General features: G+C 42.3%; 1 protein-coding gene and 1 long non-coding RNA gene across 4 annotated transcripts in view; one reads left to right on the forward strand and one right to left on the reverse strand.

Moving 5' to 3' along the window:
• The window catches only part of RAD50 (RAD50 double strand break repair protein), an 89,318-nt gene extending 81,857 nt beyond the window's left edge, over positions 1 to 7,461 (forward strand). Inside the window, exons 22-25 of one of the 3 annotated variants that reach the window (XM_030317828.2) lie at positions 2,758 to 2,843; positions 3,351 to 3,493; positions 5,744 to 5,877; positions 7,196 to 7,461. In XM_030317828.2, coding sequence (XP_030173688.1) covers positions 2,758 to 2,843; positions 3,351 to 3,493; positions 5,744 to 5,877; positions 7,196 to 7,382 — 550 coding nt within the window. In that variant the 3' untranslated portion in view covers positions 7,383 to 7,461. Of the gene's footprint in view, positions 1 to 2,350; positions 2,421 to 2,757; positions 2,844 to 3,350; positions 3,494 to 5,743; positions 5,878 to 7,195 lie in introns of those variants that run through there. The other 2 variants (XM_030317834.2, XM_030317852.2) reach the window with 2 other exon arrangements.
• The window catches only part of LOC115515766, a 40,570-nt gene that overhangs the window by 22,914 nt on the left and 3,668 nt on the right, over positions 1 to 13,988 (reverse strand). Inside the window, exon 3 of the long non-coding RNA XR_003969404.1 lies at positions 7,044 to 7,300. This is a non-coding gene — a long non-coding RNA (uncharacterized LOC115515766). The remainder of the gene's footprint in view (positions 1 to 7,043; positions 7,301 to 13,988) is intronic.

Consider the following 13,988-nt stretch of genomic DNA (forward strand, 5'->3'; position numbering starts at 1 on the left):
AGCTTAACCAACTGAGTCCCCTGGCGCCCCTTGAATCAGTTTTTGAGTGGTGTAACACAGGAGTCCAGTTTCATTCTTTTCCATGTTAATACCCAGTGATCCCAGCACTATTGGAAGAGACTTGCCTTCTCCATTGAGTATTCTTGGCTCCCTTGGCAAATTTTAGTTGAGTGTTTATGCTTGGGTTTGTTTCTGGGCTCAGGATTCTGTTCTTTTGATCTGTTTGTCTATTTTTATGCCAATCATGTTTTGAAGACTGTAGCTTGAAATCAAAGTGTGATGCCTCTTGCTTTTTGTTCATCTTTCCAGGATTTCTTTGGCTATTCAAGAGTCTTCTGTGGGTCTATATAAATTTTAGGAGTGTTTTCTCTATTTTTGTAAAATATTCCATTGAAATTTTGATAGGGATTATGCTCAATTTATAGATGGCTTTTGGTAGTATTGGTATTTTAACAATACTGATTCTTCCAATCAGTGAACATGGAATATTTTTCCATTTATTTGTGTCTTCTTCTATTTCTTTTATCAGTGTCTTAGAGTTTTCAGAGTAGAGATCTTTCATCTCCTTGGTTAGATTTATTCCTAATGACTTTATTGGTTTTGATGCTGTTGTAAGTGGGATCAATTTCTGTTTCAGAAAATTTATTATTACAGTATCAGTTTTCTTAATGGTAAAACAGAGATAACCAAAGCTAACTCCCAGTATTTTTGTAAGGATTAAATGACCTATGATTGTTTACCATAATTTTTTTTTATTTCTTTTTTAATGTTTATTTTTGAGGGGGTGGGGGAAGGGCAGAAAGAGAGGGAGACGCAGAATCTGAACCAGGCTCCAGGCTCTGAGTTGTCAGCACAGAGCCCAACGTGGGACTCAAACTCATGAGCCATGAGAGCATGACCTGAGCTGAGGTTAGACCCTTAACTGAGCCACCCGGGGAGCCCCTGTTTACCATAATTTTGCTTCACATAAGGTAAATGTTCTTTAGTAGTAACCACTAATATCATTGTTATCCGTCAAGTGGGTTGAATGTCGTTTACCTTAATCATCCCCTGCTATTGCACAGTGGGGCTATAAACTCCATACTGGAGAGAGATGATACAAAGCTAAGCTAATGATGGCCTAGTCAACAGCAGTAGGCATCAACTTGGTGTGATACACCCCTTGGTGAGTCTAGATTTCCCCCGGGACTTGAGCTGCTTGCAGTGCTGTTTCTTAGCGGACCCTACACAGGCCAGGATGCGCCACCTCTGTCGTACAAGGAGTCCATGGCGGAGGCTGTGTGCACCTTGGACACCCCTGCCCCACCTGGAGCTGGCTGTCCACCTTGGGAAAGCTGACTAAGGTTATGAAAGATCTTTCGGTTGAATGGAAAAATGACCTTTTTAAAAATTTATATGAAAAATCAGGATTGTAATGTGTAAAGAGCTATGGATTACATGATTGGTTCCAAGAACATTCTCGAGGGGTTTTATTGTTTGTTTGACAAATACTTAGGTTTTGCTCAGTCCTTTTGAAAGGAGTGTAAAATGTCAGGCCGAGACAGATGTATAAAGTAGAAAATGGAGACGTGCTGCATTCTCATCAACAAGCACAATATGGTTTTTTCCAGTCTTTATTACTTCAAAATCCTTCATCTGATATTTAAAATGTATTTATGTTGAGTCATTTCTCTCTCTCTTGCTGGTGAACCAAAGATCATGAAATGATTCTGCAGAGGTAGTAGCATTACGTTCAGTTTCTTTTTTTGTATATATCAGATAAGAGGCTTGCAAATGGAAGTAAGTCCGCCTCACATCCTCTGTATGGTCATGGCCATGATGTTTGCCTTTTTGTCACTGATGCAACATTTATTAGTTCATAAAACCTTTTCCAAAGAACCTGAGGGCTTTTTGGTGAAAGGTGACTATAGTAAGAACAAAGTTAGTTATTAACAGTCTACTTTTCTTTCTACAAACATTGCTTTGCCTCTTTTTAGTATTTAGAAAGTACTAGTTTTTTAAGTGTTGTGGGGTGGGGGTGGGGAGCCTGACAGGCCAAATGGAAATGAATGCACATATTTGGAGTTAGAATTTCTTAATCCTCAACTAGGGAAGGGAAAATAAAAGTTTTGAGGTTCACCTCAGTTTAAGCCTCTAAGTCGCTCTCTCTGAACCATACTTTCTGGTTGGTAAAACTCTCACAGATCTGAGGCATTAAAGCACCTTAAGAGGCTCACTTTCTGCAAAACCTGAAGAGTAACAGAAGAGAAAAACGGCAGCAGTTCCAGACTTGTGTATATGTCCCCAAAGACTAGAGGACCCCTGTACAACTCGCCTGCTGTCTTTAACTCCCTGCCATCCATTTAATCAGCAGGTCTTCCTGTAACTGGTAGGCTACAGTGGCTATAATCCTTCCAGTAAGCCCAAGAAAAAGTCTACCAAAATTTCTGAAATTTTCACAGAATGTCAATATTTGAGAGTATTTGTCCTGTCAGAGAGAGTGAAAATGGAAAAAGGTAAGGACTCTGGAGCACTGGGCACATCCCTGGCTGTATTCATTTGTAACTAAGCAGCAGTGTTTTTGTTCTGTTTATTTTTTCTTGCTCTTACTGTATTCTCCTTTTATCATTGGAAGTAATTCGTTATTTCAGGAGATTATTATGATACTTACGGTATATACATTATGTATTCATATACTTTTAATATATACTATTACATGTAATTAGTGTTATCATTATACTATTTTTCCTTTTAAGTATCAGTGGCTTCTTTTTCTAGAGCAATCATGAAATTTCACAGTATGAAAATGGAAGAAATCAACAAAATTATTCGTGACCTTTGGCGAAGTACCTATCGTGGACAAGGTAATTTACATGGTTTATCACGGATCTTTTCCAAAGCCCCGTCCCTGGCTTTTTGCACATATTATCTCTCATCATGCCAGTATTACCTCCTGGACCCCTTTGTGAACATCTCTTAAGAGATTTTCTAAGAATTCTTATCTTGACAATATCTTGTAACAAGGAAAGAAAATGCAAAGTTTTCTATTCCAAACCCTGACGAGACTTACATATTTGGCTATGGTACATATTATATTTAACTGATGACCTAATAGATTCTGTTGAAGTGTAGATAGGGATAAGCTGAAATGTGATAAGAAGAAAACCAGCAGGAGGAAATTCTTTTAATAGGGGAACTAAGCAAGGCAGAGCAGAGACTGAGGGTTGAGACATCTGGGTTGCTTCTTCCTCATGAACCCTCTCAGCCACTTTTAATGGTAATGTCACGTTGCTTCTTAGGCTTACTTGATATTTGCAGATGACAAAAGGCTACAGAGTATAGGTTGCTCTGAAATCTTCTTTTTGTGTCAGATATTGAATACATAGAAATTCGGTCTGATGCCGATGAAAATGTATCAGCCTCTGATAAAAGGCGGAATTATAACTACCGAGTGGTGATGCTGAAGGGAGACACAGCCTTGGATATGCGAGGACGATGCAGTGCTGGACAGAAGGCAGGTATCTCAAGCCCCTAGGAAGCCCACAGATAACTGACAGAAACTAGTGTCTGTGCAGTGAAAGCACCCAGAGCTGCTGGGGAATATGGTGAGAAGACCCTCACAGCACTCCTTGTTGCCACATAAAGTTAGCCAGACTCAGCTACCCGTTACCCTCTTCCAGTTTTAACCAGCATTTCCTGCAACATTAGATAATCTTTCAGGAGAAGGGTCTGAGAAGTCCTCACGTGATCAGCCTAACGGAGAACCATTCATTGCTTCATAACTCTCCTTATGAGAATAAAGTTACTTGTGTTATCAATTGTAAGACATACCTCTGTTTTATGTGCCACCAAGAAAGAAAGAATGCAGTTTTAACTGCAAGAATGCATCCTGATTTCAGAGCAGTCAGAAGTGGAGGAGGGGCGTTCACCAAACCACATCCCAGGTTGAGCCACATGAGGCATTAAAATAACTAAGTCTCATTGAAAAGCAGCCCCATCACAGGACTGCGTCCCTGCTCCCACCTAGCCTTTGGACCTGCAGACCCTCTAAAAGAAGGGTTCTTGCCAGGAGCACCTGGCTGGCTCAGTCAGAAAAGCATCTGACTTTTGATCTTGGGGTTTGAGCCCCATGTTGGATGTAGAGATTACTTTAGAACAATGTTAAGAGAAGCATCTGTTAGACCAGAGGCCTTGACACCCAGAGCTGCCCCTGCATCCCTTCTCCCCGCACTGCCTTAGACTCAGCTGCTGGGTCAGGCCATCTGGCTCTAGATGAGGCTCTGAGAGGACAGCCTGTGTTGTTGGATAGGGAGCACAGAGCAAATCAGAGGAATAAAGCTTTAAGGAATCAGGAAAATTGGACCTTCATCCTTGGGGAACAAGGCTGGGTCCTTTCACTGCACATAGGTTTATAACCAAGATGTCATGGATGCTTGAGCTTACTCTTTTTAGATTAGAAGCAGATTATATGGGATAAAAATTCCAGACCCCTGATTTTCTTTAAAAAATCTTAAAAAATTCTAGAAAAGGGTGCTCACATTATATAAAGTATTTTCATAAATAGTTTTCTATTTTTGCTTGAAGACAATCCTGTGTATATGTATTTTCTGTCAGCCCAGCTGATACCAATTTAAGGCATATGCAGATTATTATCTTAATCATAGTCTGCAAAAATGACAACTTTGTGATCTATAACCAGTATTCCCACTTGCTTTGGTGGTTTTCAGTGGTTATTATGAATAAGAAAATACAGAGTTTGTAACATGTCCCTTTGTATTGAAAATGCTTTGAAAATTGTTTTCTAAACAAAGTAGATTTCCTATAGATACTCTAAATTATAAAAATTAGCAGTAATTGCTTCCTTGGTGTTGGGTTGGGGGAGAAGACAAAAACTTTGGTAAAGATTGGCCAGGAACATCATTTAGACTCTCTTAATATGTAGGGCTGCAGGTGGGGGCTGTATTAGCGTTCAAATACAGGAAAGAAGTGTCTTCCCCAAAGGGCCAAGCTATGATCCTGGCTTCTGCAGTCTTCTAGCCTTCCCTGGACATCAAAGAGAAGCTGTAAAATGCTCTGAAATCACAACTCACTCACTGATGCTCCTTTATTCATAGATTCAAGGGGAGGGGATATGGACAGCTCATGCAAAAGTAGTGGATACTCTGTTATTCTTAATTCTGTGTCCTTTGTGCCCTCAGATGGCTTCAGCTGGGGCTGAGGGTTTTAGTATTAGGTTTCTACTAACTGGGAAAGTGCCTCAGAGTTTCAGTTCCTTGGATGTCCTATAGTTTAGCTTAAATAAAGCCGTACTTCTGTACTCCTGATACACTGACCCGGGAATATTCTTTCTGTCTTGGTTCCCTCAGAATTAAAACACAGACATTTAAGTGTAGGTTAGAACACAATACCTGATGCCCCTCTGGGACCCCAGAACATACAGATTTAAAAGTAACTCGGAAAAAGAGTGGGTGAGAGGTTGTTAATCTTATACAGTTAACTAAAATGATTAGTTACAGATAAACAGTAATGCAGATGACAGGCTGAGATACAACATACCTGATGGTTCACTTTCTGGAAGGGTTTAAGAGTCTGGTCACAGGGCCAGGCTCTCCCAAGTAAAAGAGCAACAATTCACCTCAAGTCACTGACCCGATGACATTGCTCCCTTCCCTTATAAAGACATTAGGCCAGGTGTGCATGCTTTCCTAACGTGAATGAGAAAGAGGTCTGTGTGGTACAGCTCAGCTCTGGTGCTTTCTTCCAGGTATTAGCCTCACTCATCATTCGTCTGGCCCTGGCTGAAACATTCTGCTTGAACTGTGGCATCCTTGCCCTGGATGAGCCAACAACAAATCTTGACAGAGAAAATATTGAATCTCTTGCACATGCTCTCGTTGAGTAAGTATCTCAAATTTGGGGGCAGGCTATGATAGTAATATATATTACACTTACAAAGTAACGTAGAGTTCTGTGGTGAAAACCTTCTCTGCATGTGTCTTCCTTGGGAAAGCTAGTTGGTGTCAGACGTTAGGCTTTACCTTTGATAGTAATTCTTCAGATGCTTAAAAAGAACTAGGTGGTGAACAGCAGCCCCAGACACATCCTGCAATCTCCCCAGGTGTGCTGAAGGGTTTCCTGGTTTGGTTTGCTTTCTCTGTAAACCCACCAGAGGTGCCCACAGGTCATGTAGAGGAGTTAGCATGCCCTGCTTAAAACATTTCTAGGTGCTAATAGTGGATTTTGGCCCATCTCCCCAGTTTTATGAGGAATGGCAGCTCCTATTCAAAAAGTATAATAGTGGTTATGTAGAATCTAGAAAGTAAAATTGCACACAGCTTTTGCCACATTCAAGTGTGGTGGGTGCAGACCCCAGGAATGGGCAGCCCCTCCTGTGCTGGCAGAGGAAACCCACTTTTCCCAAACTAGAGAAGCTATTTTGGGTACTCTGGCTCAAGATAGATTCTTTCTGGCAGAGACACTAGCAGGAATGGGGCACCTTTCTCAGCCACCTCTCAGTCGTCCTGCATGACCAGCACATAAGGGCTAATACTTTTCAAAGCTCAGTGCATTCAGCCACGGGTAAGCGATAAACAAATGGTTAGTTAAAAAGTCTGATTTCAGTCTCATAGCTAGTTACCTCAGCATATAATGAGCAAAAATGTTCCCAGTACACCCACTCAGGCCTCTTGTGTGTCATACTAATGATGCATCTAGTGACTGGTGGTGGCAGAATTCTAAGTAGACCCAGCTCCTAAGAAGGCAGCTGGGCTTGCATATGTAATTTCCCTTGCCTGCAGTTGGTTTTTTGTTTGTTTTTTTTTTTCTTCCAGAGATAATTAGTAACAGGTCAGGAAAACCCCAGACAAAGGAATAAGTAAGACTCCTAAAGTTGAGCAACTCAGATATTAAGGAAAATTTAGTAAAACATTTCTGCCTGTTTTAATAAGAACAACTTTTTGTTCTGGAAGAAACTAGATCATGTATTCTCATCAGTCCCTGAGTCAGACCTAGAGGAAGAGTCACTCCATCACCCTCACTGTCTGGATCGGACATGGGACTCCTACCTGGCTGGGCTGAAGGTCTGGGTCCAGCTCCCCCTCTCCAGTTTCCTCCAGGGTTGTCCTGTGTCTGACAAGGTTCTCAGTGTCTTTTTCATATAAAGGAGAGGATTATTTATGCTCTTCAGTAATAAAAGGTTCTCAATATATTGTTTCAGGATAATAAAGAGTCGCTCGCAGCAGCGTAACTTCCAGCTTCTGGTAATCACTCACGATGAGGATTTTGTGGAGCTCTTAGGGCGTTCTAAATATGTGGAGAAATTCTACAGGATTAAGAAGAACATTGATCAGTGCTCAGAGATTGTGACATGTAGTGTTAGCTCTCTAGGTTCTTATGTTCATTAAAAATAGTCAAGATTTTGGGGCGCCTGGGTGGCTTAGTCTGCTAAGTGTCCGACTTCAGCTCAGGTCATGATCTCAACAGTTCGTGAGTTCGAGCCCCAAGTCGGGCTCTGTGCCAACAGCTCAGAGCCCGGAGCCTGCTTCTGATTCTGTGTCTCCCTCTCTGCCCCTCCCCCACTCATCCTCACTCACGCTCTCTCGCTCTCAAAAATAAAAACATTAAAATTTTTAAATAGTCAAGATTTTGCCTTAGAAGCAAGTCCTCGGGCAGCTGTTTATTTCTGGTTTCAACTAAGTCAGTGCAAAAATCTGTCCTTTCAGAGGAGCTTTGTGTCTAGGATTTTGAATGTCTGAGAGGTTCTACCATCATTAAAATTGTTTCTCATGACATTTGGACTGATTTCCTGAACTTCATCCCCCTCCAGGCAGCCTCCGTCAGGCCTGGGGGTTCAGTAGCAGCACAGTTGGACTCAGCTACTCTGTTTCCCTTCCCAGCACAAATGAATGATTCCTGGTACTACCAGAAGCTGTTACCTTTCACTTCAAAGCACTGTTAAGAAGTAGGTTTTCACTGCCTTGATAATTAATGATTTGGGCATTTAAAAAAAGTGTTGGGGCACCTGGGTGGCTTAGTTGGTTAAGTGTCCGACTTCGGCTCAGGTTATCATCTCTTGGTTGGTGAGTTCGAACCCCGCATCAGACACGCTGCTATCAGCGCAGAGCCTGCTTCAGATCCTCTATCCCCCTCTCTCCCTCCCCCTCCCCTACTCTCTCTCAAAAATAAACATTTAAAAAAAAAAAGTGTTACCTCTGAATTTCTTTGGATATGATTTTTAAAACCTGAGTTATTAGTGAGCACTAATATCTGAAGATGACTGGAAATCATGAGGTTTTAATATTGGGCTCTGCTCCATTTTATAAATACCAGAAGTAACCTTCCTCACTGGGACTCAGTTTCCCAAAGTAAAATTAGTAGTAGTCCTATGGGGCATCAGGGTTTGAAAGGAACCTTAAGTAATCATGTAATTGAAACTCACCATCTTCCCCCCACCCCATACCCCTGCGAGGTAGTCACCCAAACTTGGGGTTCTCTCTAGACAGAGAAAGTTCTCCACTGTGCACATCCACCTTTGGAAAGCTCTGATCAATAGCAGGATTCCCTTTGCTTGAGGCATGGTCTGCCATCATGAAGAAGTCTGGGGCTTTCCATATATCCTATGTACATCTCTGCCTCACCATCAATCTTGATGGTTCACCAAGTTCATTCCAGCGTGGAAGGCAAGCAAGGCTCACTCATGGAGTCATAGCCTTCTCCCAGTGGGCTCTGACCAGACCTGGAAGAGCAGGCCTCATCCTCATTCCAGATCTTATTTCCATTAAAGGTCCAATCACACCTTTTCCCTGGAATTGCCAGCTGACACCAGAAAGCTTTCCCCAAGCATTACACACAGAATGCTACCAAGCCACACACTTTTGAGTTAGACTTTTTGGAGTTGACTTTTTCAGAGAGTTGTCAGTCATGCAGCACAGTTTTGTGCCATCTGAAAATCTAATGAGTATATGGTATAGATAGCCCTTCTCAACCATAGTATAGGGAGAATTAAGCCCCAAGGACCTAAGGTATCTGCAATAGGCGGAATAAAGACCTCCAAAGATACCAAATCCTAATCCCTAGAACCTCTGAATGTTACCTCATTTGGCTAAGGGACTTGACAGATGTGATTAAAGATAAGGATCTTGACAAGGGGAGATTATCCGGGTGGGCCGTAAATGTAATTACAAATGTCCTAAGGAAGCAGAGAGCAAGATCATGCAACCAGCAAAGGCAGCATGTGGATGGATGCATAGACAAGTTCTGTGCTGTGAAGGTAGAGGAAGGGCTGTAAGCCAAGGAATTCAAGCTACCAGGAATGGCCGAAAAAAGCAAAGGAATGCTCTCCCTTCAGACCCTCCAAAAAGGAATCAGCTGACACCTTGATTTAATGAGCCCTGATTGGGGCTTTTGACCTCCAGAACTGTAGAAGAGAATAGATTTTTGGTGTTTTAAGCTACTTAGTGTGAGCTCATTTACTACAGCAACAGTAGGAAACTCCTACGGTATCCATCGTAATCCATTTCTGTGCACCTCAAGTGACCTTACAGTTGACCCTTGAACAACATGGGTTTGAACTGCGTGGGTCCACTTACATGTGGGGTTTTTGCCACCAACAGTACAGTATCGTAAATGTATTCCCTTTTTCTTACGAGTTTCTTGGTATTTTCTTTCCTCTAGCTTACTTTGCTTTATGAATACTGTATATAATATACAAACAGAATACGTGTTTATCAGCTGTTTATGTCATCAGTAACACTTCCAGTCAGCATTATAGTATCAGTAGCTAAGTTTTGGGGTAGTCAAAAGTTACACAAAGGTGTTTGCGCTGAGGGGTTGGCTCCCCTAACTCCTGCGTTCATTTTTCAAGGGTCAACTGTAGTTACATATGATCATTTTTTGGGAGAACGGAAAAAAGTGTTACTCAAATCATTTTGTGTTCTGTTATTTACATGAAGAACCCTGGGTGAGAAAGTCTGGTCCAGACACTCTCCTAATGCCTGGATCAAAGGGCCAAGGAACACAGCCACCACTCCAGCCAACTGCTTCCTGTCCACTGACTGATAAGTTTCAGTCATCCTAATTGGCTTTGAAAAACTAAAATTACCTATTTACCACACTAGCATGAGTTCCACAAAGGTACCATGGGGAAAAACTGACCAGTTTCAGAACAAAGATCCAGGAACTTGTAAATTAATACAAGCACTTCATTTCCAGCCATATATTAAACATACACAATAACCAAGATTTTTTATCCCAAGAATGCAAGAGTGTTTCAAAAAGTCATAAATCTGTTCATAAACCATCACCATAATAAAGCCAAAGGGTAAAAATTCTGATAGACAGCAAACATGGACCATTTTTTTTATATATACAATTCAACATCTCTTAGCTTTAGCCAAACTCCTAAAACTACCATCTTCTTAATGGTATTTGTGTCACCAAGTCAAAATTAAAGTCATCTTAATAGCAAAAGATGAAGCATTTCTCATTAAATAAAAAAGTGTTATCTTCTATCAAAAGGTTTCTGAAAGCACTAGCCTCTACAATATGGAATGACAATAAAGGCCATACAGGATAAATACGGGCAAGGAAGCAAAGTTATTTACAAATTACAGATTTCCCATCTCAGCTCCCTACTCCCTGAGGTCTGTGGAGCTTCCCTAGCCGTCCTTCTGACAGTGGCCGTTTTCACATTCCCCTTATAACCATGGAGGTGGGATAGGTGCCCTTCCTACTTCTCACTGGTGCTTCTTGATCATTATCCATTAAACACCCACCCCCCTCCTCCACACATGGGATGAGTAGACATCCCAGTGTCGAGATGAAGAATAAGAGCCAGTGTCCCAAGCACCACCAATCACTAGTTCTGGGACCTTGGGCAAGTTATTTATTCTCTTTTAGCTCTGATTCCTTATCTTTAAAGTAGGTAAGACACCACCTCTATTGGGGAGTTAAGAGAATTAAATGCCTAGAACTGCTTACTGCTTAGAACTGCTTAGAATTGCCTGGCACACGAGTAAGTACAGTAAAACCTTGTATTGCAACTAACTTGTTCTGCGAGTGTTCCACAAGAGAAGCAAACGTTTCCCATAAATTCTAACTTGATACATGAGCGATGTCTTGCAGTACGAGTAGTACACGATGCCAAACGTCACAACTGAGCCAATGGTTCTCTCTTATCTGCGGGACTGTGGGTGATCGTCTCCCATCCTCAAATGCTTGGTCTCAGACCGTGGTGTTTGGCAGAAATCGTTTTCAGTATGTTGGAAGGTGCCAACAACTAGCTGAGTGTATTTTTTGTCACTTCAAAGCATCTCTGGACAGTCCTTTGCTTTTCCATACAGGAGTAAGCTTAGGAATGCTTTGCTTCATTCTAGGTCAGGCTGCCTGGAGACATAGACCCTTTGTTGCCTTATTGCCAGTCACATGAAGTACGGTACATGACAAGAGTTTATTAATACTGTACTGTATTCACTACTGTAGTCAACATCCATGCGAGTGTATACAATGGCCCCCATGCAGAAAAAGGGTGAAAAGAAAGGCAGTAAGAAGGAGATGATTACAGTGGAAGAAGGATATCCTAAAGAAGTAAAAATGAGGTATGTGAGTGGCTGAAATTACAAGATTTTATAAAAAGCCTACATCTGTGTCTGGTCTGCAGAGGAGGAGGAGTAAAAGACAGAAGAATCCCTCAATTCGAATGAGATTAGTGAGATGTGTAAAAGGTGGGAAGCAGTGCAACATTTTGTAGAAAAGCACCACCCAATGAAGCGTACGAGCTACGAATCTGTTTCATGACAATGCAATGTCACATTTCCGCAAAATCCTCAAAAGGAGGCAAAAGCAAATGTCATTGGATAGGTTCCTTGTTAAAGTTGCACAAAAAGAAAAAGATTCTATTGAGCCAATAGATAGCAGTGATTCCATTAATGATAGTGAAATTCGTCCTACACAGTACCCCTCCTCTCTCTTGTCTCCCCCACACCAGCCGTTCCAGCTCGGGTTAGCGAGTGGCTTGCCATGTGCACCTTCCACTGAGCTGCCTTTCACGGTTTAAAAACAAAAAGTAGGAAAGAAAAGCCTTTTGACAAGATACAGGTAACAGCCACAGACAGAAGTGGGCTGGAGCACATGCGAAGTTCTTACAACAGAGGCAGGGCACTGACAGCTCTCTCCGCAACCCTCTAGGTGCTGACTTCTCAAGTGTGTCCAGTCTAGATCTTGTCTAAACTCCTGACTCAGAGTCAGCTGCCTACTGGACATCTAGTTGCCCTTGAATATCTAACCGACATCTGAACTTTAAAATGACAGTCTTTCCCCCAGAACCTCCACCTCCCATAGGCTTTCGGTTAATGGCAACTCCATTCTTTCCACTGCTCAGGCAAAAATCTTAGCATCATCCTTCATATTTTATCTCATACCCCACATCTAACCCACCAGTTTAACTATGGGCTCAACTTTGAAAATGTAGCCAGAATCTGACCACGGCTTACCTTCTAAACCACCGCTGCCCTGACCCCAGCCACCATCATCTCTAACGTGAATTATCTGAGGAGCTACCTAAATGCTTTCACTGGTCGGTCCTGCCCCCGGCACTGTGTTCTCAACACACCGGTCAGTCATCTTTGAAAGAATAAACCGATTCTCTGTTTCTCACAGGAGGGTGGCTCACCAACTCTGAAGCCACTTTATATACACAAATCAGAGAAATACACACGTATTGTAGATGATAAGAGCCAAGTTTCTGTTAGAGAAATGTTTGTATATCATTAGGAAAGGGGGAAGACTAAAAACAACCCTGAAGTATCATGCTGAATCCAAAGTATCTGTATATTTACAGTTTTTGTATATAAAGGATTTCTACTTCGTTTAGCAAAGTAAAGGGGGGGGAATAACGGGTGGCGGAGCGGGGGGGAATAAGAATAGTAAGGACTGCCAAAAATCTGCTCCTCCATAGGAGCCATGAGAATGATGGCCAAAGCTGTTACACTTTTTCGGCACTTTGGAAATTAACTAATGGCCTGCATTAAGCCAAGAAGTGTGTATTCAAGCAAAACAATCTCAGCGAGAAAAGCCGGTGGCTTTGTCCCACCCCCTGTCTCTGTGGTAGCTTTGAAAACCAGAAGCCCCATGACTACAGTACCTATGAAAACCAGCAGTGACTGGAAGGGCCAGAATAGACTGGAAGTCTCCAAAACCATTTGCCCCAGAGAACTGCTGAGCGGCGTGGCAGCTCACTAAAAATCTCCATCCTCCGGGCTGATCTTTATTTGAACGGACTCTGGCTCCGCCTGCAAACAGCCCTAACTGCGGTAGGCTATCCCTCTTAGCCGGCAAGCACTGCAGCAGCCTGGGGTAGCATGACCAAGTGGGGTCGGCAACAGGGTAACCAAACACCTAAAAGAAGAAAATAAGACAAGGAGAGGCTTGTGGGAGCTTTGACATGCCACCACACATTCCTGGGAGTCTACAGGTTCGTGTGTGAGTCACAGTTTCGTGAATGCTCAGGAGGACCCTGAGAAGACCCTAAGCTCTGACCTTGAAACTCCACTCACACAACCTGTGAAGGCTAAGGCCTTGCAAACCGCCTGCTGGAGCACCAAGGACACAACAGAACAAATTCTCCCGGTCCCACAGACACATGCACAGCCTTTCAACTAAGGCTTGGAAACTTTTTAGTTCAAGACATTAAATGAAATCTCTGTACAATCATTTACTTAGCACCAAGCTGAGAATTCAGTGACCACACATAGAGAATACAGTTTTACAAAGTTAGTCCAAGAAAGGAGGCTTCAGGTCTAAGATGTCAGTGTAGGAAGACCTTCAACTCCCCTCCTCCATGGATGCTCCAAATTCATACCTATTTGTAGAAAGATTCCTCTTGAAAAAGAACCCAGGGCTGAATGAACAGCTTCTGCACAATAGAAGTGAAACCTTACCCCTGACCCTACGAAGCTCAGCGGTGACTGAGAATACTGAGAGACCAGGAGCAGATTCAGCTGCTCTGCGATACA

The sequence above is a fragment of the Lynx canadensis genome, chromosome A1 (assembly GCF_007474595.2).
Source record: "Lynx canadensis isolate LIC74 chromosome A1, mLynCan4.pri.v2, whole genome shotgun sequence".
Classification (NCBI taxonomy): Eukaryota; Metazoa; Chordata; class Mammalia; order Carnivora; family Felidae; genus Lynx; species Lynx canadensis.